Source organism: Rhipicephalus sanguineus, chromosome 3 (assembly GCF_013339695.2).
Source record: "Rhipicephalus sanguineus isolate Rsan-2018 chromosome 3, BIME_Rsan_1.4, whole genome shotgun sequence".
NCBI lineage: Eukaryota > Metazoa > Arthropoda > Arachnida > Ixodida > Ixodidae > Rhipicephalus > Rhipicephalus sanguineus.
The window spans coordinates 110,107,023-110,134,123 of NC_051178.1; the positions used below are offsets into that span (position 1 = coordinate 110,107,023).

Genomic DNA, 27,101 nt, shown 5'->3' on the forward strand with positions numbered 1-27,101 from the left:
ATCAGTTCTTTTTTTTCTTGTCTTTTTCTATTGAAGCGCACTGCGGGACTTGTATATCAGTAACCGAAACTTCAGTTCAAGTGCCAACTGAGTTCATGTTATGCACCGCCAATAGTTTATAAAGGTGCCACCCACCTACCACTCTGAACTTCTCACGCCCGCGGTTGACAACGCAGCTAACGTGACCTTGTTTGGTCGTACACTGTCGCTCCTGCAGTACATTTGTCATTTCGCTGAGAAACGTTAGCATTAATAGCACGTGCTTTCTTGATCATTTTGTAGTGTCACGATCATCTACCACCATCGCTGTGCGCCTCTCGGGTAACTCGTGTAACGTGACTATATAGGCACTCGAGTCACGAGGACAACAGAATGGTCTATAACTGGGTGATTCCACGTAAGATCGAACAATCGATGGCTGGTCGACCCTCTCAATTTATTTCAAAATTTATATATATTGCCTGATTAGTGGAAGAAAAGATCCGCAATTTGTTTTGCCGCCAAAATTTTTTTCGAAGCCAGGAAATCAATAATGACGAAGAGGTGGAGTGGATGCTCTCATCCGCTCTGCTGTTTTGGCCAACTTTCATTATGAATGCACAAAATATATTAAGTTATGTAGCCGAAATTTTCTTTAACTAAATATATGCATGTTTTTGCTTCTGCTCAGGTATTTTTAGTTTTTGATGTGTGTAGATGTTTTTATAAAACCTCAAATTGGCCCAGGAAACGTTATTTTCTTTACTTTGAAGGTCTTTATCTCGAAAATCCTTGTGACAGAGCGACAAAAATGCGCATTACCTTTTTCGCATGCTTATCTACCACACTGCCAAATCTTATATTTATATCCTTTTCAGTAAAGGATATTATCGGGCTAAGTTAAAGAAAACACGGACAATGAAACAACTTCTGACGACAATAAAAAAACCATTTTTTATATTTCTTAACTTTGTCACTTATTCCCTCCACATCAGCTTTCATAATCACTGAAACATGTTGCATAATGTCGTTGCATAATAGTTACGACCCCTCAATGAAACCTTAGGCAAGGATTGGCAATTCCGAATTCTTGCCCAGCAAGTGTATAAAATGCAGGCAGGATTGAATTGCTTTTTATTAAAAGGCCAGCAGGTACCGAAAAAGGTGTCGCCGGCACTGAAGACGTTAACTTTGAAATATTTCGTCACGGCAGCGGCCACGAGCGCGGGCTACCGAGCAGGCGCGCGCACCCGAGAGTGCTCGTTGTAAGAGACGGCGCAGTGAGAGCTCGTTTTCCCGCGTCCTCAGACCGATTGAGTTCGAACAGCAACGCTTTCCGGTGACTTGAACGCACGTGCAGTGGAGGCGTTCGCTATTCTATCCGCACTCTGTTCGCATCGCAGCTGGGTGATTCCACGTAAGATCGAACAAACGATGGCTGGTCGACCTCTCAAATTTATTCAAAATTTTATATATTATTGCCTGATGAGTGGAAGAAAAGATCCGCAATTTGTTTTGCCGCCAAATTTTTTTCGAAACCACAGGAAATCAATAATGACGAAGAGTGTGAGTGGAGCGCTCATCCGCTCTGCTGTTTCGGCCAACTTTCGTATGAATTGCACAAATATATTAAAAGTTAGGTAGCTGAATTTATTTACCTAAATATATGCATGTTTTTTGCTTCTGCTCAGGTATTTTTAGTTTTATGTGTAGTGTCTGTGTTTTATAAAAAACCTCAAAAATGGCCCAATCAGCAAAATTTTCTTTACTTTGAAGGTCTTTATCTCAAAAAAGGCCTTGTAGCATAGCGACAAAAATTCTGCATTACGTTCTTCGCATGCGTATCTACCAAACTGCCAAATCTTGTATTTATATAGCTTTCAGTAAAGAGATATGATCGGGCTAAGTTCAAGAAACACCGAACAATGGAAACTTCTGACGACAATTAAAAAAAAAACCCATTTTTAAATTTCTTAAACTTTGTCCACCTTATTCTCCTCCACATCATCTTTCACAATCATTAAAAACATGTTGCATAATGTCGTTGCACTAATAGTTACGGCCCCTCTAATAAGACCCTTAGGCAAGGATGGGCAATTCCGACTTCTTGCCCAGCAAGTGTATAAAATGCAGGCAGGATTGACTTTCTTTTACTAAAGGCAGCAGGTACCTAAAAAGGTGTCGCCGGCACTGAAGACGTTAATTTTGAAAATATTTGGTCACTGCAGCGGCCACGAGCGCGGAGCTACCGAGTAGGCGCGCGCGCACCCGAGATGCTCGTTGTAAGAGACGGCGCATTGAGAGCTCGTTCTCGCGTCCTCAGACCGATTGAGTTCGAAACAGCAACACCTCTCGGGTGACTTGAACGCACGTGCACTGGAGCTTCGCTATTCTATCCGCCCTCTGTTCGCATCTCAGCTAGGCGCTGATAACACGGCGGAGATGGAAGCAAGATGAAAACTCTATAAGGGAGCTATGAGCACTCGCTTCACGCACGCTTGCTGCCACAGAAACTGCGCTGCGCCAGTTGCGATCAGTGGAAAGCATGAACGTGGCGCTCCAGTGGCAAAGCAAAATATGGATTGTCAAAGGAAAGAAAAGCAAACTATCGGTAAACGGATGCGCTTGTCTATATTAGATGCCAGCAGCAGACGGCGTGAACTGGCCGCGTGTCGGTGCGCTGTTCACCACTTCATTCGGGCGCGGATAGTTCTTGTGCTTTGCTCTTACTCTACTCCTCCTGTGCGTCTCATGACGAGAAAGTATAGCTCTCAATGAGTCTATTGTGGAGACTACCTTTCGAAGCACAAGAAGCTTACAGGAGTACTGACACGAATTTAAAAAAATTTCGAATTGTTGCTCTAAATAAAAATACTGGTGTCGAGAAACCTAAAACGACTATTGTGGTGCCTGGGAATGCATCCTATATTTTAATTAGCGCCACCTTAAATAGACACTTTCGGTTTCGATATCGAGGGGGTGGCTTCTCAGTGTCGTTTCATAGCAGTGTGACGTCACGGAGATACAGAAATTCGCGACGTACTAGCGGGAAATCCGTCATCTGCTCGTGGTGACAATAGACAACGATGAGTGATTGTCGTCCAGTGACCCTGACAGTGATTTCTACAATTTAGGCTGCATGCCAGGACGCAGAACTCGCGAACTCGGAGGAACTGTCTTGACTTGTCGGGATAATGTCCTGCAGTATGGCTGGCTTGCAAATGCTCAGCGACGAAAACTTCAAAGTCAAATTAAAATATTTTATACGTGTTCTCCGACTCCAGTGTGTGGACAGCGTGGACACTGCATACCAGCGAAGCAAAAAATGCCCTTTGCGATGTCTCAAAATCGTGTCAGTGCTCCTTTAATTAATGCAAAGAAGCCAAAATTTCACAGAGTTACCTACCTAGACATAAATGCTTTGAAGGAGCGTTTAACGCCCGAAAGATCAGTGACTGTCAGTGAGACGGACTACTTGTGCTACGCGTGCTTTTGCTACCACTTCACGGAAGATCTTCACGGAGACGCACTGTATACCGATGACATTCTTATGCCCCCTGAAAAGAAATCGACGCAATTAACCAGATCACTGCGACTACCGGTGCACTGTGCGTTCAAGTCACCCGAGAGGTGTTGCTGTTTCGAACTCAGTCGGTCTGAGGACGCGAAAACGAGCCTCACTGCGCCGTCTCTTAAACGAGCATCTCGGGTGCGCGCGGCGCCTGATCGGTAGCCCCGCGCTCGTGGCCGCTGCAGTGACCAAATATTTTCAAAATTAACGTCTTCAGTGCGGCAACACCTTTTAGGTACCTGCTGCCCTTTTAGTGAAAAGAAATCAATCCTGCCGCATTTATACACTTGCTGGGCAAGAAGTCGGAATTGCCCAGCCTTGCCTAAGGGTCTTATTGAGGGGCCGTAACTATTAGTGCAACGACATTATGCAACATGTTTTAATGATTGTGAAAGATGATGTGGAGGAGAAAGGTGGACAAAGTTAAGAAATTTAAAAAATGGTTTTTTTTTTTATTGTCGTCAGAAGTTTCCATTGTTCGGTGTTTTTCTGACCTTAGCCCGATCATATCTCTTTACTGAAAAGTTATATAAATACAAGATTGGCATTTTGGTAGATACGCATGTGATGAACGTAATGCAGAATTTTTGTCGCTATGCTACAAGGGCTTTTTTGAGATAAAGACCTTCAAACTAAAGAAAATTTTGCCGATTGGGCCATTTTGTGAGGTTTTTTATAAAAACTCTACACTACACAGAAAAACTAAAATACCTGAGGCAGAAGTAAAAACATGCATACATTTAGGTAAATAAATTTCAGCTACCTAACGTTAATATATTTTGTGCAATTCATAACGAAAGTTGGCCAAAACAGCAGAGCGGATGAGCGCTCCACTCCACCTCTTCGTCATTATTGATTTCCTGTGGTTCGAAAAAAATTTTGGCGGCAAAACAAATTGCGGATCTTTTCTTTCCACTCATCAGGCAATAATATATAAAATTTTGAAATAAATTTGAGAGGTCGACCAGCCATCGTTTGTTCGATCTTACGTGGAATCACCCAGCTAGGCGCTGATAATAAGGCGGAGATGGAAGCAAGATGAGAACTCTATAAGGGAGCTATGAGCGCTCGCTTCGCGCACGCTGCTGCCAGAGAAACTGCGCTGCGCCGGTTGCGATCAGTGGAAAGCATTAACGCGGCGCTCTAGTGGCAAAGCAAAATACGGAATGTCAAAGGAAAGAAAAGCAAAACTATCGGTAACCGGATGCGCTTGCCTATCTTAGATGTAGGCAGCAGACGGCCTGAAGTATAGCCGCGCGTTCAGAGCGCTGTTCACACTTCATTCGGCGCGGATGGTTCTTGTGCTTTGCTTTTACTCTACTCCTCCTGTGCGTCTCATGGCGAGAAAGTATAGCTCGGAATGAGTGTATTGTGGGGACTACCTTTTGAAGCACAAGAAGCTTAAAGGAGTACTGACACGAATTTTTTAAAATTTCGGATTTTTGCTCTAAATAAAAATACTGGTGTCGAGAAACCTAAAACGACTATTGTGGTGCCTGGGAATGCATCGTATATATTTTAATTATCGCCACCTTAAAAAGATACCTTGGGTTTAGATATCGAGGGGGTGGCTTCTCAGTGTCGTTTCATAGCAGTGTGACGTCACGGAGATACAGAAACTCGCGACGTACTAGCAGCAAATTCGTCATCTGCTCGTGGTGCACATAAACAACGATGAGTGAATTGTCGTCCTGTGACCCTGACAGTGATTTCTGCGATTTAGGCTGCATGCAGGACGCAGAACTCGCATACTCGGGGAAACTGTCTTGACTCGTCGGGATAATGTCATTGCAGTGGAGCTGGCTTGCAGATGCTCAGCGTCGAAAACTTCAAAGTCAAATTAAAATATTTTATACGTGTTCTCCGACTCCAGTGTGTGGACAGCGTTGCTGCACACCAACGAAGCAAAAAATGTCCCTTTTCCGATGTCTCAATATCGTGTCAGTACTCCTTTAATTATTGCAAAGAAGCCAAAATTTCGCAGAGTTACCGACCTAGGCATATACGCTTTGAAGAAATGTTTAACGCCCGAAAGATCAGTGACTGGCATTGAGACGCACTACTTGTGCTACGCGTGCTTTTGCTACCACTGCAATGAAAGATCTTCACGGAACGCACAGTTTAACGATGGCATTCTTATGCCCCCTGAAAAATAAATCGATGTCGTTAACCAGATCACTGCGACTACGGGTGTACGTGCGTTCAAGTCACCCCAGAGGTGTTGCTGTTTCGAACTCAATCGGTCTGAGGACGCGAAAACGAGCTCTCACTGCGCCGTCTCTTACAACGAGCATCTCGGGTGCGCGCGCGCCTGATCGGTAGCCCCGCGCTCGTGGCCGCTGCAGTGACGAAATAATTTCAAGATTAACGTCTTCAGTGCCGGCGACACCTTTTTTCGGTACCTGCTGGCCTTTTAATAATAAAGCAATTCAATCCTGCCTGCATTTTATGCACTTGCTGGGCAAGAAGTCGGAATTGCCAATCCTTGCCTAAGGGTCTCATTGGAGGGGTCGTAACTATTAGTGCAACGACATTATGCAACATGTTTTCAATGATTATGAAAGCTGATGTGGAGGAGAATAAGTGGACAAAGTTTAAGAAATATAAAAAATGGTTTTTTTTTTTATTGTCGTCAGAAGTTTTCATTGTCCGGTGTTTTCTTTAACTTAGCCCGATAATATCTCTTTACTGAAAAGGTATATAAATATAAGATTTGGCAGTGTGGTAGATAAGCATGCGAAAAAGGTAATGCGCAATTTTTGTCGCTCTGCCACAAGGATTTTTCGAGATAAAGACCTTCAAAGTAAAGAAAATAACGTTTCCTGGGCCAATTTTGAGGTTTTTTATAAAAACATCTACACTACACATCAAAACTAAAAATACCTGAGCAGAAGCAAAAACATGCATATATTTAGTTAAAGAAATTTCGGCTACATAACTTTAATATATTTTGTGCAATTCATAATGAAAGTTGGCCAAAACAGCAGAGCGGATGAGCGCTCCACTCCACCTCTTCGTCATTATTGATTTCCTGTGCTTCGAAAAAATTTTTGGCGGCAAAACAAATTGCGGATCTCTTCTTTCCACTCATCAGGCAATAATATATAAAATTTTGAAATAAATTTGAGAGGTCGACCAGCCATCGATTGTTCGATCTTACGTGGAATCACCCAACTCTCACTTGAATTGGCCGCAGCATCCACCGCTTCTCTTGCCGTTCCGATCTTCCCAATAAATATGAGGACGATGGCAAGCCATGACGCCGGCCGAATTCACAGACGTTTGCTTATAGAGCGAACAGTTTTAATTATTATTAAAGCGAAGCTTGTTACAACTGACACATATTTCGGTGGCGGCGTTGTACGCGGAAAACCCGGCGCCGGCGAGCGTACAGAAGTGCGGTCCTCGAAGGTGTGCTTTTTGGCGATCATACGTTTATGATGCGGCAAATCTGATCTTTTATCGAGGGCACTTGTCATTTCACGTTGACACGTTTCATTGTTCCCTGGATATGAACGCACGACCGTCGTTGTTGCCGGTAGCAACTGAAGTGTTGCGCTGTTAAGCACGTGGATGAAGGCCCGATTCCCGGCATGGAGAAACAGTTGTGAGGGAGCATTGCACAATGCAAAAGAAAGAAAGAAAGAAAGAAAGAAGAAAGAAAGAAAGAAAGAAAGAAAGAAAGAAAGAAAGAAAGAAAGAAAGAAAGAAAGAAAGAAAGAAAGAAAGAAAGAAAGAAAGAAAGTGAGGCATGCACAGGCCAACTTCGTTTGCCCCTATTTTCTCGATAGGGCAAGGGTGTCTGATCATTTTTAATTGCTGAAAGAGAACGAAACATACAGTCGTTTAGCCAATTAATGGTGATGAGTTTTTCTTGTAACATATCTCTTTTCTGTTATCTTTTATTCCCCTTTCCCCAGCACAAGGTATAGCCAGCCTGTCTAAGAACCTCCCTTTCTTTTCCGTCTATTTCTTCGTTTTCCTCCTCCTGGGGAGAGCACAGGCGAAAACGTATGTTGTCACGAGGCATTCATTACTTTACTTAAACTTTCTGAGTCGATTGCATTGTTGCTTTCCGCTACTTGTTCTCTTTCGGTCGCCTACATCGCCACTGGTTCTACATGCTGACACTTCGTTGTCAGATTGTTATGCCACATTTCATTCACCTTATATGTTCTAGTTATCACTTCTAAACACTTGGCATAGCGTTACTAGTAACTACATATTTGAATATCATATTGCTTATTCTAGTGTCTTGAATTACTCGCCCAGCAACAAGTTTTAATGTAAGCACGCAGTTCTACCTCTTAGTGTGGATTTCCGGAAGAAGGCAGACGTTGTACCTCCACGGCATAATGGAATGCCCGTGTTTAATTAAACCAGTCAGCAATTAACATTTACAAAAAGCGGCGTGACGGTTGCCGAAGCGGTGTGCCGTACGTCATGCCGATACTGGGAAAGTGAGGAGCGGCTGCCTGCTGCATCTAACCCGGCCGAAAACGGACGATAGTAGCTGGCGAATTGAGCTGCCCAAATTTAATGCGGTGATTACTGGTGATAATCGTGTGTGATGGAGGGCGATGGTGATGATGGTGACATTACGCTTTAATTACTAACGCTTAGGACGCACGTTGAAAGTAGGACAGTATAGTGAAATACTGCACGCATTTAGCAGAAATCCTGAGGCAATGGTAACCTCTTTATAGATATATAGTTATATGATACACATTCGCGTTCCCGTTAATTCAGTCCCGAACTACAAAGTTACGCGCCCTACCGACGCCGTTACTGTGTACGAGTGCTTTGAAGTGATGCCTCACATGTCTGTAACCTTATGTGCACAGTGGTCCACTGCTAAAGAAAGCACATCAGTGCGCATTTTCTCTTCTGAAAACTGTGGAATCGCAAGGCTTCGTGTCTGATTATTTCTGGTATGCGGCGCTGGCACGTTTGTAAACACTTCTACTGTGAATAGACGTGGCTTCTGCCGGAATTTGCGTCTGAAGTTCCACGAATGAAGGGCCCTGTACACGTTGAAGTATTACATTTAACAGTGGACCGCACTGTTAAGAGTGTAGTTGTATACTTGAAGTCAGCATTTCGTCTCAAACTTGCAGCCACCAAAGCTGACCTTCGCCAAGAGGAGTCCACCGAGGAACTCGTGAGCCGAGCATCGGGCAAGAAGCTGGCCTCCAAGATCAAAGCCTACAGCTACGTCGAGTGCTCGGCCAAGACGGGAGAACGTGTCAAAGAGGTGCGTGTTTCTATAAGACTTGTAGCGCTTATTAAAAACGATAGTCTTTCTTGGGGAACTTAAACGCAGAAATTTTGGTCTGTCTGTCTGTCTTTCTTTCTGCTTGTCTGTCTGTCACCCGATTCAGCGACCCGGCCAAAGTTGAACCACTTGCTTACCGCCCACCCATCTTGAAGTGGTACGGCTGTTCATACTTGTGAACGTTGTCGATCAAAAAGTAAATATTACGCATACCTGAGGCGCAACATCATTAGGTACGTATTAGGTGGTGTGTTCCTTTAAGAGAAAGTACAAAGATACGTAATTCTAAAGACCCTAGTTTCTTAAGCTGCGCTGAAAATGCGGCTGCGCTGAAAATGCCATATGCGCGCCGACGAACGCCCTCTGCCACGGAGGAAGGAAACCCTCTGCACAAGCTCATGTTTCCCGACGTATTGCCAGATGGCGTCCATATCTCACGCAGCGCCTCCACTGTCGTCTTTATACGGCAGTTGCAGTGGAGCACGCAGATACGCGGCCAATTTTTTTACGACAGCGAGTTACATGTACCTATAGTCGAATACAACTTAAGAAGTCAGCGGCATTTCCTCCTCAAAGGCGGATGCACGCAAGCCTGCACCAATGGGCGCGCACTCTAGAGTGACGTCATGAGCCGGACGGTCGGTAACCCCGCCTTCTGTGAACATGGCCGAGCGCGTAAGCAGCGGGTCATTGTTTTAGTCGCGGAGGCGGTCGGTGGCAGCGCTTCGGTCGTCTGGGCTTCTCCGGACTTCTTAAGTTGTATCCGGCTGTAGTGATTGCGCCGATGCGCCAAGCGTTTTGTGTGAAGCCTTTTGTGTGTCATATATATACATGAGATGTCTATCACATAATTTTATTTGTGGTAGCACGCGCTATGCTTAGGGTTTGTACTAATTCGTGAAAGGTTCTCTGAAAGCGCTTTGTGTGACCCGTCTAATCGCGACAGCAAGAATGACAGGGATGACAAAAGTTATAATTTGGACGAAAGTTTGCGTCGAAATCTTTGAGATAAAACAGATTATTAGCCCTGTGCATGATAAACGGCGCCACGATACCGTGCCGCTGCCACAAAGAGGCGTTCAAGAAAGAGTCCTGCGGGCGCGAGTTAGTCAAACGAGCAGCGGTGAAGCTGAAGCTGAAATTCGTATACGCAAAATAACTTATACCTCAGCGCTACCCGCCGCGGTGGTCTATGGTTATGGTGCTTGACTGCTGACCCGAAGGTCGCGGGATCGAACCTCAGTGTGTACCACCCCGAAACGGTGGTACACACTGAGGTGTTCCACTGCTACTTTACAGAGATTCTTAGCTAAAGTTAGATATATGCACCACCTGTGCAGATTCACGAACCCATACCCCCCCGAAAAATTTTTTCCCCATGGGATACAGAGCACAAGATGACAATCGACCCCCCTTTTCTGCCCAGACCCAGTTCGGATCAAGGAGGTGCCCCCGCCCCCGAAAAAAATTTCTTCCTACGCTACTGCTCCGCGCGTTGCCTTTGTTCGCCCGTCCGACTCGGCGTTTCTGCGTACACGATAAACCTCCTTGCGATTTTGTTTCTCTCTCGTATAGATCACACATGCGAGGCTGGACGTTTACTTGCTACCGTCAGGATTGCTACCGCCCGTGGTCCAGTCCTGTTGTTTTTTCAATGATTGACTGAAGCTGGACCCGAAACGGGGGTCTGGTGGTTATAGGGCTCGACTGCTGACCTGAAGGACCGGCCGCCGCGGCCGCGTTTTCGATCGCGGCGAAAACGCTAGAGGTCCGTGTTCCAATAAATTGAAGTGTACGTTAAAGAAGCCCAGGTGGTCGAAATTTCCGGAGCCCTCCACTACGGCGTCCCTCATATTCATACCGTGGTTTTGGGACGTTGAACTCCGACTGTTATTGTTATGATTGAAGTTGGAGCGTTAAGCGTCCCATGACACATGGTTTGCGCAAGACGTCGTAATGGAGTGCTCCGGTCTGTGCTCGACCAACTGTGGTTCAACCTACCACAAAAGCACGGTGCGCGAGTAGTCGTGCTTTTCATTTACATCGGAAAGCCGCAGCCGCTACTGGGTATCGATGCCGTGACATCGTGGTCGTCAGCAGTGCCGCAACCGTGGCGGTCGGTTATATGATTGAATTCAACTATAGCTATGTGATTGTCACTTCATAAGAATATGCCCTATATGGAGCAACCTCGTTACACTAACGTATCATTTGTGCTTCGTGTTCGCAGGTCTTTGAAGAGGCGGCCCGGGCAGTACTCCAGCCCAAATCGTCAAGAAAGAAGAAGTTAGCTTGTAGGTTTTTATAGGCATGGCCTCGCGGGCGACATCAGAGATGTGTTTATTGTGTCTCACTTATTTAGCACGCTGTACATGAGAAAGCCTCTGCAATTTTTTTTTTTTTGTAAATAGGTACATATATCAGCGTCAGCGCATCATTCTTCGTACACGCAATTTACTCAGTGGCGCTCCGGTACGCGCATGTCGCAATAAAGTAGAAGTGAATCATCCAGCTGCCTTGAATGTGTTTCATTTTGCAAATATTTTTCATCATCTGCTTCAATGGCGTTTGAGGAAAATTAGGTGCCAGACTGCCAGCAACAGTTTCGTCTGTGCTCTTTGAACCAAGGTACAAGTAAATGCACTTTATGAAAATTTTGCTTTGGAACCACTTTGATAACTGCTTTGTGATCACTGTGGTACACACTGAGGTTTTCCATTGCTACTTTACAGAGATTCTTAGCTAAAGTTAGATATATGCACCACCTGTGCACAGAGGTTGGGTCACTTGAATTGGTGAAACACATGAGCCCAAACTCTTCCACCACATGACTGGAGGAACCAGAAGCGTAGCCAGATATTTCTTTCGGGGGGAGGGGGGAAAGAAAACTACATTTTTTCTATCCGAGGTCGCACTGTATGGAGCTTGATGTTGACCTCGAGATTTCATTGTCCCTGCCACCTCTGACGCATGCAGATTGTGGCGGACACGCGCTTTTAAGTCTTGGTCTGGCACACTAATCTCGTCAAGGCTTTTTTTTTTTTAGGGGCGAAGCTCCTTAGGGTGTGGGTCGTTCCCTCCTCTGCAGTAGTAGTAGTAGTATGTATGTATGTATGTATGTATGTATGTATGTATGTATGTATGTATGTATGTATGTATGTATGTATGTATGTATGTATGTATGTATGTAGCCAGCTCTAGTTTAATGAATTGCTCACTAGATGAGCAATTCACTAGATATCATAATTTACAAGACATCGTAGTGTTCCTTGATTTAATCACACTAAAAGACATACTTTGCGGGCGATATACTCTAGTGAGCTTTCAACTTTTCGTCTTAATGTACATGATAAAGAAATTATTTCTGCGAAAAACGCAAAGCACACCTTGAGCAAGATGTTTGGTTTTGGGACGCTTTATTTGCAGTAAACGCCGTGCATTGTTCGCGAAGCCGGAGCACTTGCATGATCGCGTTCCGTTGGCTTTCGTTGGGCATGCTACCGACCTCGCGTCGTGGAACGCGAAGCGGAACGCTACGCGCGTCGTGTCTTCCCTCTAGCCTTGCCGTTAATTCTCACAGGGCGAGCGGGGAACGCGGTCGTTCTTGGCGCGCTTTCTCTTTCGCTCGGGAGCGGACACTTTCCCTGCATTTCACCGATCACAAAGCGGTGATAATGAAGGGACCACGCAAACCAACAGTTGATGTTTAATATATACACGGTGTTTCACACTCTTTATATGATGTACTGGGCGAATTTCACGGAAGAGTTTCACGGTTTACCGATGATTCCCTCCGGGGCTTCGCCCCACTCATCATCATTCACTCCATGGATATGCTGTGATTTTTTTAACACGAAAGTGTTTTATGCCGGGGTCCACCAAGACTTCAGTGACGTATTTCCGTCACGGAAATGACGTCGAAAAAATATACACAATCAGATGGTAAAGAAAAAAAGCTACCGTCAACGGTCATCGAACCCACGACCGCTCGGTCCGCAACAACAGATGCCGGCCACGCTATTCACTGCGCCACGGTCTTTTTTTTTCCTTTATTGCCTTCTTGACTACAGGTCAAGATCGTCTAACAACAGACTCTGAAGGCTTTACGAACGCGCCTTTTATATCTACCACTCTCCCGGTCGGCGGGGTGGTGTTGACCTCTGGGAGTGGTAAGGTAAAGTAATTCGTCATTGTTGTGGCCTCCGCGACTAGCACCTGCAACGCGTTTACGCGTCCGTCCCATTCGGCGCGTTTTCAATAGAAGTTGAATTTTGTCAATGCCTTAACACACCGCGAGGTGGTGACCTTTGGCCAAGCGTCGTAAAAGCGTCAGCGTCGGCGTCGCTCATAGCAACACGCTCATCCGCACCAAACATAGCTCTGCGACGCGCACTGCGTTCCCCACTCACGCACTCGCCCCGAGAAAAATCGCGGCCGGGCTACCGGGGCGGCGCGACGCGCTTTGCGTTTCATAGTACGGCCGTGGTGTTCAATCACATTTTAACATGCCGCGGGATGGCGACCAAGTTCTGCGTCCAATATGCGACGCTCTTCTGGCTATCACACCTCGTTCTCCGATTACGCTTTCACCGTTAACTACTATAGCTACCACAAGGGTTTGTTTAATCATTTAACATGGACGTTAGTCGTCGGGATGAAGATGTACCACCAATCATCAAAGTGGGTGCATCCACGTTAAGCGGTGCTATAGCTGCCATACATCAATATACATTGTGCAAACTCTCTCATATCAATGTACAGTAAACATTCAGTTACTTCTGTATGGACACGCTTTACTTTCGTGTTATTCCGATTCCGATGACGGAGGGATCAACCATCTTTTTTTTTTTTTGTGCGACTACTGCTTCACAAGCATTCGCTTGCCCGTTCCCTTCAATACCAACATGTCCCGGATATGCTGTATTTAAATGTTTCTCGATATAATTAAGCATTTGCTTTTTCTGTGGTTTGCCAGTGTGCAATGCGCGCACAACGCTCAATGAATCTGTAAATACAACTGGCTTCTTAATGTAGCGCCGGAGACAATGTAATTTATGGCACCTCTATATAATGGCTCAGAAAAGAAGGCAAGAGACCTCATTTCCCGCCTCGCTTGATGGGGACACGGCACGGCTCAGCGATGTTATAATTGCATACGTCCCTGCAGCAAAAATGCTAATATGTGCCTTGAGCATTTGTGATGAGACAAAATCAAGTCCGATGGCAGCGCTGCAGGTATACAGCATATATATATTACTTGATGTGTCTGTGTAAAATTGATGACAGCCACTTCTATGAGCGCTTACCTTTTTAACGGATAGTAAGCTGATCGGAGTGCATGTTTTTAAGTCCTTGACGTCCCCTTTTTTATGGTTAAGATGACGCTAGCATTCTTCGAAGATTCTGGTGGGCTGATAGCGGCCAGCTTTTTTTTTTTTCTTTTTAAAACAATCTGTCCACCGTCATTTAACAGGTCTGCTGTTACTTGATTCTCGCAAGCTGATTTCCCTCTTCGCATTCCTGCCAAAGCTATAGATATATGTGTCGTTAGTGGTGGGATGTGCGAAACGTCGGGTATTTTAAAATAAATTTTGGTTGGTGTTTTCTCTTGTTCCTTAATTAAGTTCGCGTTCTTTCTTTGCCTCAAGGTACGCACGCAATAAGTGCCAGTTTATATAGCGGCATTGCACGTTTTAACAACATTCCAGCATCGCTCTTTGTTCGACGATTTTTCAAGCGAAAGCTTGTGATTGGTTTCAGATTTCCGTGGAGGCGCTGTACGCGAGAAAATCCGGTGCCGGCGAGGGTACAGAAATGTGGCCCTCGAAGATGCGCCGGTCACATGCACATTTTATGCGCCGTTTTCCTATGAGTGATGCTCTCTCGATCGTGGGCGTGTCGGCGATCAGCCGTTTCTGATATGGCAATCGGGACTTCTATCGAAGTCACTTGTCATTTCAAGTTGCCACGTTTCATTGTTGCCTGGATATGCACGCATGACCGTCGTTGTTGCCTGTAGCAGCTGAAGTGTTGCGCTGTTAAGCATGTGGTTTAAGGTCCGATTCCCGGCATGGAGGAAGGAAAAAGCTAAAAGGGAGCATTGCACAATGAGATAGATAGATAGATAGATAGATAGATAGATAGATAGATAGATAGATAGATAGATAGATAGATAGATAGATAGATAGATAGATAGATAGATAGATAGATAGATAGATAGATAGATAGATAGATAGATAGATAGATGGGGGAATTTTTCATCACTTGAAGTATCCATCATCGTCTGAATTTTCATTTTGTTGGGTTTCCTACCGTATGTTGCGTATCTCTGCAGTAGTCATTAGCACCTATTGTAGCGTTAGCTACACTTGCCTAGCCGGAGCCGATTTCGCGTGGAGCGTCATGAGCCGTGCTGCGCATGCGCGAGGATCAGTGATATCACACAACTGGGTCACCGGAGCTGGCATCTCACGCGCTCTCCGACACCGCCGCACGCGGCTCGCCGCTGCTGGTCTGCGCCGCATTCGAGAGGAGTGACGTCGTAGACACAGTGGCACCAGCGTGCGCGCAGCTCGCGGGATCACCAAAAATACTCGCATCATCCGAAATTCGTATCACCAGAAGGTATCAAAAATTAGCATGCGACAAAAGAAAGCTGGCGTACGTTTTCATTTATTCATTTTGAGGGCCGCAGCAAAGACACGAACAGCTCTGAATGATTGCCAGTGAAGTTTTTAGACGTCAGCAATCATACCTGCACTCGTAAATATACGAGCTGTGCGCGCATGTGTAATTATCGAACCAAGTTTTTTGAGACCCGTGACAGCTGGAGTACTGCGGCGAAAGTGACATAAGTAGCGCTTTGACGCCATAGATGAAGGCCAGGAATTTTCACAACCGCGGTGCTACGTTATTATTTTCTTAACGCGATGGTGTTGGGGATGTTTTTCGAGAGATTTACGGCCGTGCCCGCACAAGTGCGTCCCCAACAGTCGTGCATGTTGACGTTGTGAGGCCTAGCTCCTTCGCCAAGACCGTCCTTGTCTTTCGGTCCTCGTCCACCTTTCATAGGGCGTCTGATTCAAGAGGACATCGCTTGCATGGAGGACATGGCTTGTAATCTAAACGCGAAGGCACACGGATGGGCATTAAGGCCCCCAAGGTTCGCGCACACAATCTCGGAGGCTACGACGCGCCACAGAATGTTTATTCTGATCACTGTGTAGGATTAGTATTTTTAAATGCGAAGCATTTCTTAGCGAACTTCTGCGACTTTAAGCGTATCTATCTATCTATCTATCTATCTATCTATCTATCTATCTATCTATCTATCTATCTATCTATCTATCTATCTATCTATCTATCTATCTATCTATCTATCTATCTATCTATCTATCTATCTATCTATCTATCTATCTATCTATCTATCTATCTATCTATCTATCTATCTATCTAGCCGCCTACGACTTTGTGCTCTCCTCGCCGTTTCGTTAATCGGATGTATACCAAAATTGGTGTGTCATAACATGGCCTTATTACGAACATAAATGACATGTCATATCATGAAAAATGTGACACGCATGTCATGAGCAGCATGATTTACATTCCACGACCTTAGGCCCTTGCGGCCGTTCCGTTAATTTCATATGCACCAAAATTGGTACAACGTGACAAGAATTCATGACGAACATAATGACTGGTCCTAACATGCAAATCATGACGCGCATGTCATGTGCAGCATGATTTACATGACATGGTCTCTGGGCGCTCGCGGCCGTTTAAATGAAGGGATATATACGAAAACTGGTATGACGAGACATTTCTGTATGAAGAACATAACTGACTCGTGGTAACATGAAAATCATGACATGCATGTCATGTATGACATGATTTACATGCCACGCTCATGGCGCACTCGCGGTCATTTCGCTAGATTGATATACACCAAAATTGGTATTGTGCTATGTGACTGTATGAAGAACATGAATAACAGGTCGTAGCATGAAAACCATGACATCCATGACATGTATGTCATGATTTACATGCCACGCTCATGGTGCATTTGCGGCCGTTTCGCTTGCATGATATACACCAAAATTGGTATTGCGCGACACGACCGTATGAGGAAGGTAAGTGAGAGGTGGTAACATGAAAATCATGACGTGCAAGTCATGTACTACCTGATTTACATGCCACGCTCATGGTGCGCTAGCGGCCGTTTCAGTAGATTGTTATACACCAAAATTGGTATTGCGCGAAGTGACTGTAAAGAACATGAATAACAGTTGGTAAGATGAAAACCATGACATGCATGTCATGTATGTCATGATTTACATGCCACGCTCATGATGCATTCGTGGTTGATGCATTTCCTACGTTGAGGAATTACAAGAATGGAATTGAACTGTCCGGCCATTCCCGGAGTGGGAATGGGCTAAGTTTCATAGGAATTGAAAGGAATGAAATTGCGGCAAGTCCTAATTTTCCGGAATGGAATTGGAATGGAATAGAAGCTCCCATTTCGCAACACTGCTTCCCACCCACTGCAAAGTGCTCAGCCATAATTCTTCTTCGTCATCAGCCACAGCACAAAGTGCCCATGCCTTACAGACGTGTAGCGGGTACCACGATTTTCCGGAAAATGATGAAGAATTGCATAGTGGGAACTTCGCTGCTTCAGAAAAATTACGATGATTTATGGCGTGGGTACCTTGCATATGTACTTGTATCAGTTGCCCCAAGAGACTCTACAACGGGCTCTACAAAGTCCGCTCTTCCAGCTTTCGCTGTGACTGTGCTGCGTGTTCCGCGCAGGCCTGGCGATCCTTTTATCAGAACAGTGGTCTCGGACATCAGAGAGTAGACTCAATGACGTGCTGCTTCTGAGATCGTGCTCACTCCCTTGACACAAAGCATTGAGCCCACTAAAAAAAATCGTATTTGTCTTTTGAGAAAATAAATACTGTGACTGAAATTAATACTGCTTTGTGCAAGTTGGTAGGAATTCGTGGTACAGTTACTTCCGCTCCTCTGAAGAACGTGTTTTACCCTTGTCTCACTTTCCTAAGAGAAGGGCAAGTAACTACATCACAAATCCAATGTTTTTTTTCATGATTACCTTAACTTCAAATTTTTGTATAAAAAACCGTTACGAACAGTTACGGAACATTTTTTTTTCGGTGTGCTGGAGCAGAAACGGAACGGAACTTTTTGCGGTGGAACGAAACTAAAACCGAAACGAAAAACAATTCGTTCCGACACCCTGATGACAGGAGCTGCTTGGCACCAGGGGCGTAGCCAAGGGGGGGGTTGGGGGGGTTCAAACCCCCCCCCCGAAATTTTTCAGTTTTGCTTGCGTATGTAGGCACGCACACATACAAACGCACGCACGAACATACATAAAGTATGGTTGGACCCCCCCCCCCCCCCCGAAAAAAATTTCTGGCTACGCCCCTGCTTGGCACATACCTGCTTTCTGTGACGCATACGCGCTTTGCCCTCTCCCCTCTTTCTTTCTTTGCTCCTCACCCTCGCTTTCATTTCCCAACGGCTATGCTGCTAGAAACTTCTTGGCACATAACCGTTTTCTGCTGGCCACGCGAACCGGCGGAACGAAAAGCTTAGGTTACAATGGAAACCACCAAGCACGACTCTTTTTGCACAGACGAGTGACAGACGCGCAGCATTGTAGTGGGCGGACATCCGACTTGTGTTTAAAAAATATGTTCGACGATTTAGAGTACTATGTTCTCTACCACGGCCCTTCGATAGAAAAACTCGAGTGGCCGTGACTCTACTATGCGATGTGCTTCTGTTTTGTTTTCTTCAGAAGGCATGTTTAGAAAAAAACATAGCTGATTCCTCTGTCATAGGAATCGGTATAACACGAAAGTGAAACGTGTCTTCACAGACGTAGTTGAGCGTTTGTTAGGCATTCTTTCGCCCCAACGGCGAAGTAATGAATGCTATAGCAACAAATTGTAATGTCACACGAAGAACGGCAAGCAGCTCGAAACTTGAAACGCGCTGCTCAGGCAGAAAGGACGCACGGAACGAACATACACAGGATGAGCGCGAACTGTCACAGTTGTAACTTATTTTTGTGTGAGCAGCGCGCTCCTTTCGCAAAAGCGGCCGCTGCAGTGAGCGAAGTGACCTTCGTGCTCTCAACGCAAACTTGCGGTGAAAGCACAAGACGTACAAACCACCGCCATGAGATAAGCGCGCCCACGAGCGACCACGCCCTGTAGATGGCGCGCACTCATCGCGACGCGTGAGGCGTCGATCTTTAAAGAGCGCTCTTCGAGCCCTTCGCGCCATCTCGCTAGTGATAACGAAAACACGCTGATGTACCACTGATCTCTGAGTACCGCCACCGGCAAATGGTGTATATAAATAGCTCGCCGTTAGCAAGGCGAAGAACGTGCCGTCTGTGGCCTAATCGTTTCGCGCCGCGCGCTGCGGAGCGAGGGGTCGTAAGTTCGGCTCCCGGTGACGGAACTTTTTCTTCCCGTTTTTTTCTTTACCATATCTGTTAGTCTTTATGTTTTACAACGTCATATCCGTGACGGAAATACGTCAGTGGAGCCGTGGTGGACCCCGACATAAAGCAATTTCGTGTTAAAAAATAATGCGGGCAGTTTGTGCTAAGTCGCGCAAAGCTTGGCACAGTGAAGCACGTGCCCGTCGCCGCTTGTACTTCCCGTCGACCGACACGTCTAGCTTCGAGATGCACGGATTCCTCCTCGGGAGTACACAGCCAGGCTATGTATGCACTATAGAGCGGGGTTTGAGATGCACGGATTCCTCCTCAGGAGTACGCAGCCAGGCTATGTATGCACTATAGAGCAGGGGTTGCGCGCGATGTCTCTGTCGGTGTTCGTGGCTCAGCTACCGCGCATGCGCGGCTTGTACAGGCGCACATGGTGCGGTATTTGTCGCGATGCTTGCTTCCTCTTTCTATCTTTTTTTCTCCCTCTCTACTTCTTTCTCTATATTTCGTTGATGTTCTCTCTGTGTCTTTTTCTATTTCTGCATTTCTTTCTCTCTAGTTCTCATTCCCTCTGTGCTACGCTTTACTTTCTGCCCTCCTCTTTCCCTCCTCCTCACCATCACATCTCTCCTCCTAATGCTTACTTCCCTTTCCCACCCCCTTGATATGCTATACTATACAAGGCTATGACATATGTTCTGCTAGCGTGCCTGGATAGCCGAGTGGTTTGGACGCTCGCCCTCGCATCGAGGGTACACGGGTTCGAATCCGGCCTCGTGAATAATTCTTTTTCCGGCAAGAACTTTTGTCTTCCTTTCCGTCTCTCTGTACTCGTTCTCGGGGTTATTCTGTGGCACATACCCGTCCACAATGTTGATAGTTTTCGGGCACGGCCACACATTTTACTGAGGTAGAACAGCTTCGCCGTTCAAAATAGTTGACGGTTCAGAATATGCTGAGTGTACCCTCCTATGGGAGAGCGAGACGCCGTCCCGAAATGCGTCGCTGAGCATGTGTGTTTAGAAAAATTTATTGTATCACAAACGGTTAACATCAATAACAACTGAACATGACGTTTTCTTGCTAGAAATACGTTCACGAGAAAGACAAAACATAATTCAGTAACATGGACATAAATAAACACATGGAATGACGCGGAGGCAACACGTACAATTGATTTTTAGCACATTTACACACACATACATATAATATGTCACAAAAAGCTAGGTATATTTATGCACATTATATGGTAAAACAGAAAGCACATGTACCTTCTTATGAAGAAAACAACTTAGTACCCAAACACAGTGTGCGTCGGTGGAGCCGAATTATTCGGCACACCCCTAACCTAAGTCATCCCAAAAAGGCCCCTTACTCGATATGGTTATACAACAGAGTTCTGCTGCCTGTCCAAATAGCTGTGCTATGATGGACATAAGAAAAAACACAGTAAAACAATAAAATGAGTAACCATTTCATCCTTTAACCAAAGGAACGCAAGATATTAAAATGCCTAGAATGGTGCCGCTTAAAAGTCTCCTACGAATGCCCTTCTCTCCAGCACCGACAGAGACATCCAGACCACGGGTTCCGGAACGAGCTGAAGACGTCATCAAGAAGCACAGCCTGGTAAGCCTCCCTTACCCCTGCTCACCAAGCAGAGGGTAGGTACACACAAAAGAAGCACTGATAGCCATAGCAATGAATGAATGAATGAATGAATGAATGAATGAATGAATGAATGAATGAATGAATGAATGAATGAATGAATGAATGACCGCCCTTACAGGATCCTGTGAATACGGCTGACCAGCGAAGCTGAAAGGGGCGGCCCCGGTGCTTATCGCTGTATTTATCACGGAGCCATTCATTCTACTCGGTGAAGGTGAAATTGTGAAGAGATTTTTTCGGGGAGGGGAGAGAGGGGTCATCGCCCCACCCCCCTCCCGCAAAAAAAATATTTTTGGCTAGGCCACTGGCAGCGAAGCTGTGTATAGCACACGGCACAGAGATGACACCGAATTTTAAAGAAACGTACAGGAGGGCACAGAACTTTCATGAAGAGTACATAAACGTTCAGAAAGACCCTTTTGAATGTAGCGTGCGCTAGCTCCTTTAAAGTTCTCCATTTGAGCAGCATGAGCCTTTTCGCCGCGACATGCGTCGTCTAGCTCGTCTGGCTTGCCGCATGCGCCTGGCGTTTCGTGCAAGATCTTGAGCAAGCGTGCGTGCTCTTTGGCTGCATTCTCCGTTTCTTGGCGCTTTAGTGGGCCAATGGTGAGTAGTGACGTTTGCCCAATTTTTGTGACACATGCGTTTCTGCCCGCCGACACTTGATTTTTAACGACGCAGTGGTAGTTATAGTGGAGGAGAAGGAAAAAACTTTAGTAAACTTTGAGAGTCTACTGACACTTGTGGATGGCCTCGGTGGAGGCGACTTGTACAGCCTGGTTAGTATAAGATGCACTTGGAGGTACCTGCCTTCCGTCCTTATGAGGGCCTCCCACTCCTAGGCGCCCTCTGCGGGAACTGGCAAGAGCTTTTTTAGGTGGCGGTTTTTAAGCATCCCCATAGCACATCATTTCGAGTGGCCGATATATTTAGGTCACAGTTCATACAATTTGCGAGTGGACCTTGCCCGATTTCTGTTGCACGTACATACCTGCGCTATAGGGACAACCTGCATACGGACATCCGCTTCGCCTCGTTGTAAAACATTTACCACTGTGGTTCTCAGCCGTCGATGTGTCCGGGGAACCCTTCTGGACTGGTCGAAGTGATGGCGGACCCCTTGGTGTGACGAAACGGGTGGGGGGCCTGCGAAACGCTCTCGCTACCGTATTAAAAGGAAGACAGAGCAGGCGAAGGAAATGCAGCGCTATTGTGGTTGATGTAGCAGGTTTAGTTTTTTAATTGAAGCGTCGGGGAAGCCGGGGTGATCTTGTTCAGAATATTGCTGCAGTTCCTGGAGCAGGGCCTGGAACTGGGAATAGGTCAAAACTCGCCTACAAAAACCTTTTTTTTTTTCGCGGGCGATGGCATCGCGGAACCCCGAAGACGGCTCCGCGGAGCCCCATTTGGGAACCACTGAGTTTCGGTGTATACACGTCTTGTGGCCGAACCGTTACAATGGCAGGCTTTGAAAATGGTTGTAATTTTTCGAGACGAACCATGCAGCCTGCTTTTGAAATTTTTTTCTATAATTTGTATCAGTCTTGATAAGGGTCCCAAAGGCGTGACGCAGGATCCATGATTCCATATGGCATGCAAAAATAGGGTGTTTCTTTAACATCTCTGAACGCTGATCTGAAATTTCAAAGAGAAAAAAAAACACATTTTATTTGCCCTGCTGGACGCGTGCACGTTCCATTTAGGTTTCTGCGTGAAGTAAACACCAAACACTGTGAGCAACCTTTTTGTGTCGTGTTTTCAACTTTGTACTGTGTTTGATGTTCGAATTTTTTACTTGAAAAACGGATGTTATTACGCTTATTAATACTCAGGCTCATGTGCCAGCACTGACACCAATTTGCTATTTTATCCAGGTCGCTCTGCAGGATTGTTTCATTTGAGTGTAGACAGTGCTGAGCAGTATCAAAGATACATGTATCTCAGATACTATCTTAGATACTCTTTGGGTATCTTGTATCTGTATCGCGATACGTCTCCCAATACGTGTATCAGTATCTGTATTTCCGATACATTGAAGCATGTATCGTCTATCTTAAGATACAAGATACTGTGATCGCACCACCACCAGGCGAAACAATAAACGTTGGCTGAACTCCGCTTCTCAAGCTGGTACTGCTGCCACTGTCACCAGAATGCAACTAAAGGCAGTGGCATATTATTTTACCTTTACACCAGAGTTTTCCAGCGAGGATAGGCGAAGAGCTCTGAGCATCCCTATTGGTGGAGCAGAGTCACGTGGTGGCGCTCGCATCGTCTCGACAGACAAGCACGCGAACGTCTATATCTAGCCAAATTTTTCTTTCCTTGCTTTTTTTTTTCTTTTCTCTTTAGTTGTGTCAGTGTCATGACGCTTGGCACTTAGCCCTTCCTGTGCCGCGTACTCCAATGCGTGCGGCGTCTTTCGCACACATCCTGATGCCGCTGTAGTGTCGTTGTCAAAGTTTCTCTTGCGTGGTGGTTCGTTACGAAGTCTGAATGATGCAAGAATGGGGGGTTGCTTTGCATATCGTGGTTTTCACACATCAGCGATTTGAAGGATTTCGCGGATGTAAGTTTGGCTTTAGATGCAATGAGATTGACTTATATGCAAATAACATTCTAACAGCTATTGCACCGCGCACCGTTACCGATGCTGGATCTAATAGAACAGGCATCCACCTAACCGAAGGTATCATGGCGTACGTCTGGTATTTTATTCAAAGAGTTTATAAAATCATAATTAAAATCATAAGCACAAAATTATAAAGAAAATCATAAGCACGAAATCATAAGCCCAAAAAATCATAATCATGTGCTTAAAATCATAAGCTCAAATTCTTTCTTAGCTGTCCTTTTCCTTCTTTTCCATCCCATACATTACACTGTAAACCACTTTGCACCCTTAAGGGGGTTTCAAGCAAGCAAAACACCCTTTTGCCTAACCAAATTTGCAAAAATTAGGGTGTAAGGGTGCTTTCCTTCCCCAAAACAGCCTTTAGGGGGTAATGCTCTAGCTAAACACCCTTTAGGAGTTAAGGGTGTTATGTGTTATCGAAACACCCATGGCCCATACCACAGCGTGCCAGATGATAACTGGGACTCGCTGATTAAAATGTCGTTGGATCTTCGGCGAGTTTAGATTAAAAGATATGTCTCTTTTAGGGCTATCTACAAGCGTACCATAAATTTACGCCTATTCTACTCATGTTTAATGTTCATTTATACGGAACAGAAATATCTCCACCGGCGCTGAACGGCGGCTTAAGATACTATGGCTATATATACCAGATGGTCAGTTTAAGGCTGTGTAGCACGAGCGCTCCGTCCATGTGGTATTTTACAATGGATGGATGGATGCTATGAGCGTCCCCTTTGTAACGGGGCGGTGACATGTCTGCCACCAGGCTCGGAGAAAAAAAAAAAAAAAAAAACCTTCCTTGTTTTATGTTGGCCTAATACCTTATTTACATTGATTAAATCTATGTTATTATACCAAAAAATATAAATTCACGGTCTATCTCTCTGCCTCTCAAGGCAGAATGACCTTATTTTTCCCCCCATTATTTATTTTTGTTCTTTATCTCTACTTTTCTGCCACCAATACTCTAACCGTCTCTTACTTATTTCTATCGCGGACGTGTTCCGCTTTCCATTGTTGTCCCTAAAACCCAAGGCTTCATGTAGACTCGTGCCCACACGTATACCTGGGTGAATATCGCCACATTCAATCAGTACATGTTCCATCGTTTCCTTAGTTCCCCCGCAGCATGTACATTGTTCTTCTTCGTTACTGAATCTCGCTTTATAACTACGCGTTCTAAGGCAGCCCGACCTTGCTTCAAACAGTAAAGCGCTTCCCCTTGAATTATCATAAAACCTTTCCCTCCTTATTTCGTTTTTTTCCCTTTCGGTAGTTACTCAGAGCCGGCTTCTTTTCCATCGCTGCCATCCAATAAGTCCTCTCCGCCTCTCTGACCTTCCGCTTAATGCTCCTTGTTGCCATATCGCCCGCACTGCTAGCCGTATATTACTGGTGAGCCTCCTAGTTCTTTTTCTCCACTGCGTGTCAACGCTTTTTCTATACAAATACCTGAAAACCTTCTCTGCCCATCTACTCTTCTTCATTTTCCTCAGCCTCTCTTCGAATCTCATTTTGCTCTGAGCTTCCCGCACTTCAAAGCCTGTCCATCCCATATCACCCTTTACAGCCTCATTTGTCGTCTTCCCGTGAGCGCCCAACGCGAGGCGGCCCACCGTCCTTTGATTACATCCATTCCTGATTGTACCTCTGACTTCATGCACACCACTGAGTTCCCAAATGTAAGCCCCGGGACCATCACACCCTTCCACAGCCCTCGAAGCACCTCGTACCTATTGTACCCCCATAAAGCTCTGTGCTTCATAATTGCAGCATTCCTCTTTCCCTTTGCTACCGATGCTTTCTCTTGTACCTCCATATATCTATCCCCCTCATTTACCCATACTCCGAGGTACTTGTACTCGCTTACCCTCGGTATTTTTTGGCCCTGTATAAAGACCGCATGGTCTTCGTGATCATTGAATACCATCAATCCACATTTTGTTGCATTAAATCCTAGTCCTAACGCCTCACATTCCCTTCCGCATATATCTGCCAGTCGCTGTATATCATCTTGACTGTCCGCAAATAAGACAATATCATCAGCATAAAATAGACCTGGTAGCTTCTGCTCAACCATCGTGCCGACCTGTTTGTGTGACAAATTAATGTGACAATACGCTTTGTTGTGTGTGCCGCGGTGTGGCGCGTGCGCACACCTTCTATGCTGATGTTATCTATAATGGCATGTTCCCTGACTGGTAGATTTTTTTTCAAATTTTTCAGTGATAAGGGTGTTTAGGCCATTGGAAACACCCTATGGTATGGGTGTTTTGATACGTCAAAACACCCTTTTCCTAGGGTGTAAGGGTGTTAGTTATAGACACGGCAAAACCCCCTTAAGGGTGTAAAGTGGTTTACTGTGTACCTATGTCTCTATGTCGTTTTTTCTTCGGTCTGCTTACTACAAATGCTTTTAACATGCTGCCAAGATAAGCTCTTTGCTTTATTCTTACCATTGAACTATCTGCGTCATTTCTACTGTTTGCATACTTATATCCCGCTTGAATTTACTATCATGTAAGGCGATGTTGGTAACAAATATATAATTATCCCGGCGTGCCTACAGAGTATATACAGTAACAAATTCTGCTTACTGCTAAGTATATTAGCGAAATTGAGTTTTCATCATAGTAACCATCTTTAAGTTGTTAGCAAAGGGATTCGACAAACCAAATGCTCCGTTTCTCTCATGAGCGTCCCGACGAGCCATTTTACGCTGTTTCCCATAGGCACTGACTTTTCTACGGTCTTACCTTAAATGCCTAAATGTTATAGCTATTAGGGGTCACTCGCCGCGGTGGTCTATAGTGGTTATAGTGCTTGACTGCTGTCCCGAAGGTCGCGGCGGCAGCATTTCGATGGAGGGAAAATTCTCGAGGCCCGTGCACTTGTATTGAGCTTTTCGAACCCCAGGTCGCCGAAATTTCCGGAGCCCTCCATTACAGCGTCTCTCATAATAATATCGTGGTTTTGCGACGCAAAACGCGACAATTATTCTTAATCATATTATTAGCTCTTAAATATATCACCAGTTCTTGGGGTGGCCGTCTGTATTGTGTTTCTATACTTATTCGCTGTGTTTGATACGGAACCGTTTTTCTATTTTATTTAGATATATTTGTTTTCCTTGTTTAAGCTTTCCTAAAGTCTTTTATATATTGTTACTAATCGCAAGTGTCAATAGTGTGAATAGCGGCGGCGTCCTGCGGCGCTTTGTACAACTGTACAATACGTCTGATCCGCTATGGTGAAAACCGTAATACGTTTACGGACAAGGTAGAACTCCACAGCGGTATTTGCACCATCGTGCAGAGGCTTTTTATTGACGTTCTTGTAAGTATATGGCAACCCGCTAGCTGATCGGCAAGCCGAGCAGTGACTTACGTCAATTACAAAAGCGACAAGCAAAAACCGCTTAAGCAGCTAAAGAAACGCCATAAGCTGTTTCGGAAAGAAACTGACATAGCTTGAG

At 45.3% G+C, this 27,101-nt stretch overlaps 1 protein-coding gene across 1 annotated transcript in view; it reads left to right on the plus strand.

Moving 5' to 3' along the window:
* The window catches only part of LOC119386943 (ras-related protein Rac1), a 65,495-nt gene extending 54,159 nt beyond the window's left edge, over positions 1–11,336 (plus strand). The window contains exons 5-6 of the mRNA XM_037654235.2: positions 8,668–8,804; positions 11,056–11,336. Coding sequence (XP_037510163.1) covers positions 8,668–8,804; positions 11,056–11,133 — 215 coding nt within the window. The 3' untranslated portion in view covers positions 11,134–11,336. The remainder of the gene's footprint in view (positions 1–8,667; positions 8,805–11,055) is intronic.
* Positions 11,337–27,101: the final 15,765 nt, after the last annotated feature.